The sequence below is a fragment of the Oryzias melastigma genome, linkage group LG21 (assembly GCF_002922805.2).
Source record: "Oryzias melastigma strain HK-1 linkage group LG21, ASM292280v2, whole genome shotgun sequence".
Classification (NCBI taxonomy): domain Eukaryota; kingdom Metazoa; phylum Chordata; class Actinopteri; order Beloniformes; family Adrianichthyidae; genus Oryzias; species Oryzias melastigma.
In genome coordinates this window covers 12,362,065-12,368,908 of record NC_050532.1, presented here as the reverse complement: position 1 = coordinate 12,368,908, position 6,844 = coordinate 12,362,065, and the positions used below count along the sequence as shown (strand labels likewise).

General features: G+C 36.7%; 1 protein-coding gene across 4 annotated transcripts in view; it reads right to left on the bottom strand.

The window, feature by feature from the left end:
* Nucleotides 1-2,139: 2,139 nt before the first annotated feature.
* The window catches only part of LOC112154947 (E3 ubiquitin-protein ligase SH3RF3), a 93,796-nt gene continuing 89,091 nt past the window's right edge, over nucleotides 2,140-6,844 (bottom strand). For all 4 annotated transcript variants that reach the window (XM_024286224.2, XM_024286227.2, XM_024286225.2 and 1 more), the window contains one exon: nucleotides 2,140-6,217. In XM_024286224.2, coding sequence (XP_024141992.1) covers nucleotides 6,049-6,217 — 169 coding nt within the window. In that variant the 3' untranslated portion in view covers nucleotides 2,140-6,048. The remainder of the gene's footprint in view (nucleotides 6,218-6,844) is intronic.

The window sequence follows — 6,844 nt, the reverse complement described above, 5'->3', positions numbered from 1 at the left end:
TTAACCTTTTATTATTTTTATCTAAATATTTCTCTCATTTTAGTTTTAGCCAGACTGATGGAGCCCTCCTCATTGGTAGCTGTTTACATATCAAGACTTTGACAGGGACAAAAAGGACTTCACTTTAATCGTCAAATATTTCTCTTGACTTTTAGTTTGACTCCAATCAAACTCTTTAAAACTGAAGTCCAGCGTCTTAAAGTCTGAATTCTGAGAGGCCAGTTTTACAAAATCAGTCGTAAGGGTTATTCTGACTACACTTAAAAGACTTTGAAATGTTTCTTTCTGTTGGGTTATTTTTATTGCATATTTTAAGGAACCAAAACATTTTATACAAGTGAAACTAAACTAACTATCTAAACTATCAGCTTTTATATGCAAAAATACCAAGCCACAAAGAAGCATTATACGTTTGCAGCCACACTTTATATCAAAGCTGTTTGGTAATATCTATATTTAAATGATCTGTTACAAAAACTTCTAGTTCAAAGGGCATTACACTAAATCCTGCAGCAGCATTACTAGCTTTTTTTGTATCTCCAAAGGGAAAACACACCAAACAAACATGACCACCCACAAACTGTAGCGTGCTTTCTTCTATGGTACCAACATAAATCAGGTCCTTCAGAACATGCATCCTGAATTGTATATTACTGTGCATGCAGAAATGGATTCATAATGTCCATGTTTGTTGATGAGAAAAGGGAGAAGCTTTGTGTTTGCATTATTGCATTTTTGTATTCACCTGTGCTGTTAAATGCTGCAAGGCATCAAGAAAAAAAACATTTTTTTTAAAAAAGGAGTTATTTATATGGGAAAACAAAAAAGAAAAATGTTTGATTCTAATGCATAAAAATGATTTAGTGCCTTATGTCTGATTAAAAGTCACTCCTACAGGGAAAAGTGTTGCTAGTGACACATTTATACTTCTATTTTAAAGGATGGAACAGTATTATTTGGGAATTTTTAACCAGTTTTTCTGCTTTGCCAATAAAGGTTTGTATTTTTGACATGACTCATTGTGTTGGTCTGCTTTATCGCACACTGCCGTTGCTTCTACATTGTTACTTTGGACACACAAAGCAACAAGATTGTATCAAAGCAGCACCACCTTTCTATAATTTCAGTTTTTTCATGCTTCTGCACACATACTCAGTTTCTTGCCCTAAAAGTACAATGATATGCTTTTATTTATGTGTATATTTATATTGGTCAATTTTAAGAATGGAAAAGTAGCATCATTGCTCCTGTTTACTGCTTGTTCTCATAAGGGAATTAACTGTCTATTACTTCTCGATAAGATCTGCAGTGTCTCGCCCTCCAGCCTTACTGCCCTTGGAAAGAAGGGCATGGCATAAAGCACAGGAATGCTGATCAATTTCCTGCCAGAGCCTGCAGCACCTTGCTGTTTTTGAGACGTGATGACCACCAGATAGAAAATTGTCTGGTTGCGGCAGAACGTGTAAAGAGGCCGGCTCGTCTGCTGTTAGCGATTTTCGCCGTGTTCTCTGTAGAGGTGAAGTGTATCTCTGCACTGCAGTTAATGGATAATTTAGCTGCTAACTGTAAGCATGCACATCTTGAAGTGGAAAATAAAGTTTCTTTGAATTAGCATGAATCACAGATAAGCTGTTGTACAGACACATTTTCATCCACGCAACCCTCTGACACCTTGAGGTAGTCACTCTAAATGCAAATGCAGTTCATCACTTGACGCCTGCAGAAGCGACATTGTCATTTAAGAAGAGGACTGGAGATGCTCACAAATGACAACCTGCTTCACGTCAAGGTTTGACTCCAGAACACAACAAAAAAGTGGTGATTAGAAAATAGAAGAGCAGAAGGAAATAGGAATCCCTGACTAATGTACGTGTAATGATAGCACGTTGGTCATAATGCCTCATAAGCCCATAATGAACACAATGTGATGAAGGTAATTCAAATTAAAGCAGGATGTGATTTTCAGGACAAATCCTTCAGGGGTAAACCATCAAATCCAAATGGACTTATGTAGGAAAGTGTCTGCTTTTGTAGCTGATTGAGTAAATTTGTATTTTATTGAGTCATTTTCTACTTTATGGCCACTAAAAAGCTAAATTAGGGTGAAAAAAACCCCGAAAAGGCAAGGACAAAAATCTGTTTTTTTAATAGAACAAATTCATTTATTGCGAAAAATGCATTGACATGAAAAAACAATCATATCAACCACGAGTCATCAGTACAAGACTATGTATAATGATCACATGGTAGAGAGTGCTGGACGTAGCCAGCTTAGAGCATGACTTTATTTGGCACAAAAGGCCAATAAATATTCTGCACAATATAGAATTTATATATATATAGATATATATGTATATAGATTCTTTTTACCCCCAGTTTCTCAAACAGTACCACTTTCAACTTGGCTCAGTCATGATGAATGTCCATGCTGCACCAAGCTTGCTCATAGTTTCCTGTGTGGAGCTGCATACAGAGGCCACACCCCCAACGCCCCAACACACATGCCCAAGTTCAGAAGCAAAAATGGATGACAAAATGGCAGAGCTCCGGCTTCCTGGAAGGAGGGTTAGTGATGCCCTTGTGGTGAATATTTTGTTTTACCCCCAAAAGTTTAAAACGAATCAAAAATAAAAAAAAGACAGTCTGGTCCAGAAATGGTGCTGACACATGTTTCGGGGCTAGAACTGCTTTTTTTTTAGTTTGTGCTAAAAAAACAAGTGGGTATTCTTGTTGCTTAAATCAGTCTGACTTAAGTCCAATTGAAACGTGTCGTACGTCATACAGGTAAATTTAAGTTTCTCAAAGGTGTCACTTCAAGATTTCAAGCAGGACTTAACCAGGAAGCTGAGGCATATGGCAAGCTAACATCATCAGTTAAAACACATACAAAATATTTGAAAAACAGACTCTTCAAGTTTTTTTTTCTTTTTCTTCATTTGTTTTATTATTTAAAGTGACCACTATGCAGTGGTTTTATTCCTGATGTTTGGACTGTTGTAAACTCGTTCTCTTCAGACCCGGCGGTGAAGAAGAGACAGCTGGGATCTGCTGATCTCCAGCACAAATGTAGACTTGTGCTTTGGACACAATACAAACTCCAGCTCAGACACAAATAGAGGACAGACGCAGAAACAAATCTCTATTCCGGGTTTTGTGCAGAGCTTTTTCTGGGATCTGCTGGTTTTTGTCATCAGTCTAAACCCGACCGAGCTGTATAAAATAATTCGATAGGCTTTTTTGGACTGACAGAAGTAAACAATCAGAAATAGGGAATCGGTCTACCTAAAATAATGTGGAATTGTGTGTTAACATCTGTAGGCACTCTGGTTTCACTGAAGGGTTTTAAAGGCCAATAAGGAGATTTTTAGTTCAATATTTGTAATAACACCCAATTTAGCTCAAACAAATAACATAGTTTTAAGGACTTAGACTTAAAAAATGACTAGGGTGAAAAAAAAAGCATTGAAAGTAAAGTAAAAGAGAAACAATTCAAGCTGTAAAATGTTTTCTTGTATTTTCTTATGCTCCATTGGCTAAACGTTGATCATAACACCAGGTCACCTATACTCAATAGTCTTCTAATGCCTTGTTTCCACTGAGCAATCCGGATCGGACCAGCACGTTTCCATTATAAAATGCCCATATCAGCAGGAGCGACTCGTACCTTTTTTTAGCCCCCCTTTGGTTCTAAGTCCATAGAAAAATGGAATGGATCAGTTAGGGCGGAGCTACTGTCGTCACATGACAAAATCCATTGATTGGCGGGAAGACAACAAGCGACCGACCAGCGCCAAGGTTTGCAAACATTCAGTTGTTGTCTTTGAGTCGGTTGCAAATAATATTAAATTCTTTGCATATACAAAATACTAGAATCCAAATATGATATTGATGCTGATGCTGTTGTCATAACCTTTTTGCTGTAGTCGCACAGCAATGTCATCGGTTTACACCCCGCATGCGCCTCAATGGTCCAACAGTCAATGGAAACGCTCGCTTGAATTGCCCGGACCATTACAAATCGGCCAGGAAGGGACCAGTTCAATCTGGACCACTCAGTGGAAACAAGACATAATTGTGTGTTCCATTTTTCAATGGACCTACAACCATCGGGGGACAAAAAATGATTCAAACCAGTCAATTTTATAATCGAAACACTCAAAATACAATTTCTGTCCGGTCCAGTCTGGTCTGGAATGCTCAGTGGAAACGATGCATAATGGTCCGTTCCATTTTTTTACAACCAACGGGGGACCAAAAATGGTACGAATTGGTCTATTTTATAATGAAAACGCTCAAAATACTGTACCGGTCCGGTCTGCTTAGTGTAAACAAGACATAAGTAAATCCAGATACTTTTTTAAAAATATTCCTTGAACTGCCTCTATTTTTCTTCAAAAGAAAAAAACAAACTTTTCAACAAAGAAAATGCTTTTACAGCACAATTCCACTTTTGAGTCCGCAGGCTCATCTTACTTAAAAGTCTTTCCTAAAGTCTCAGAAAACTGAGTTTTATGATTTAATCTTACAAAGGAAAAAACGTAAGATTAAGATTTCTTTGTCCTCTCTAGTTATGTGAAATTAATCCAGTGGGAGAAGAGACTCCAAATGAAGACATTTTGTTTACAATCAGTTGTTTTCTCTGTAATTAAAAAAAAGGACTTCTCAGCTGACATGATCATTAGCTGTTTGTGCTTCATTCTTATCTTGTGCGGAAAGAAAGAAAGAAAGAAAGCAATAAATAAATAAATAAACAAACTACCTTTGTGTCTTTGCTGATGTCTCAGTCTGAAGGGGACAGTGCTGATGTGCTTTTCTTGTGTATAGTCAGAACATAAAAAGTGGCATAATTTCCACAAATGTTAAGGCTGGCAATTGTACTTTGTAGATATTTGTTATCCTCAAGAAAAAAAGAAGAAAAAAAAGAATTCGAAAAGTGAAATAAAATTTGTGCTTAGAGACAAGAAAAAAAGTAAAAATCCCCTTTGACAAACCAATACATATTAAAATCATTTGTAGATACAAACTTTTTTTGACCAACTGCAATAGTTTCAATCTTATTCCAAAATTTATAAAGAACCATATAAACAAAAATCAATTCTGTATAGTTCCATATTCTGTTTTGGCGCAACATTTTCTTTGTTTTTTACATTCAAAAAGCTGGTTTATTCTGATCATTTAGGATTATTTGAAGGTAAACCTTTATAAAACTAAAATATGTCATAGACCCTTATGCAACACATAAATATAAAAAAAGAATGACCTAATTCAGACAAAACATTTGCACCACTTATTTTAAATAAAAACTCTTGAGACGAATCATCACAGCAGGACAACACCTATTACAACATATAAAAAATGAAAAATGCTACATGCAATTATATATATTAAGTTGAAAATAAAAAGATGTGCTTGTTGTCACAGACTAGATGCAGAGATGTGCTTGCAATGATCTCAGAGAGCTGGCTTGTGGGCTTCCCTCATCGCCTATCTGGACTGTTCTTCACTTCAAATCAGCACAAGGATTCAAGTCGTGAGGTCTCACTGGAAAAGCAGAGCGAACGCTTTTTGTCCTAGTTTGTGCTGGTAAATAGGAGAAAGGGCACATTTTCTGTGTTCTTTGAACTTGTGCCTTTAGTAGTCAACATCACGGGTCTGAAACAAGACCGAAGGGTGCTGGCTGAGTCGCTGGTCGAAGCCAGGAATAGCTGTCCTGTGTAGGATTTTTGTAATTTTGTTGGGCTAATATGAGCTTTTGTGGCTTCAGTGAATATTCTTCATCTTTTAATGGTTTAAGTTTCACTGCTGAACAACAGAGGAGTTTGGGTAAAAAGGCCTTGAATCAATTCTGTTTTTGCTCACATCACAGTGGATGAACCACTTCCTCTTAAAGGCGGTTCTGTAATTTAAAGTAAATGTCTGTGCACTTCAAACCAAATAAAGAACATTCAGACATGGGAAACCGATGTTAGTCCAGCTCAACATTTGCATCGTATGTGCTTGTTTTGATTTGAGTCGTGTTGGCAGGCTCGGGTATTGTCTTTTTGTGGCTCAAAAGCTCTCAACGAAGCTGCCTGGAAACAGGCCGGTCTGTCCCGTCCTCTGCAGGGTGCCTTTGTACCAACCGTCCTCCCTCTTCTTATGAACAAACACAACATCCCCTTCTCGCAGCTCGATCTCCGCCTCACTCTGAGGAGGGTAGGGAACCAGCACGCGATACCTGCCAAAAAAGCAAAAGAGGTTTGATCCATCGTCAGTCTGTGTGTCTACACCAGCTATTCCAGCATGGCTTTATGAAGTAATAATATTTTAGAAGTCTAGCTATGATCTATAGTCGTTTAAAGTAAAACACTCCCTATTTATAAAATCTCTGCCATACTTCCTGCTGATTTTCTTGATTTGGTGGTTTGAGATTCTGATTGAAAAGACACGCCACCCACAAGCCGGGATCATTGTTCTGATATACTTCATTAGCATATATAGCAAATTCATTGTACTAAAGCAAATTTTTAGAAACTAACCTTTGATTACAAAAGACTTCTTTAAAATACTGTCCTTGGAATTAATTAAAAAAAAAAAACAAGAAAACCAACAGAAGCAATTTTCTAATTACTACCAGAGTAATATAAATTATTCTGGATACAAAATATCAAAACATTGTTGGAATATTATAGAATAACCATAAAATTAATCAAGAAGGAACTTGTAAATTACTTTTTCCAACCCCAATGTTATAGAACTTTTGTTTATTGAATGTAAATGAAAGTGATAAAAAATGTATAATACTCTTAGATTATAGACATTGACATTATCTAATTCCAAAGACCCAAAGTGTTCACACTTGAGT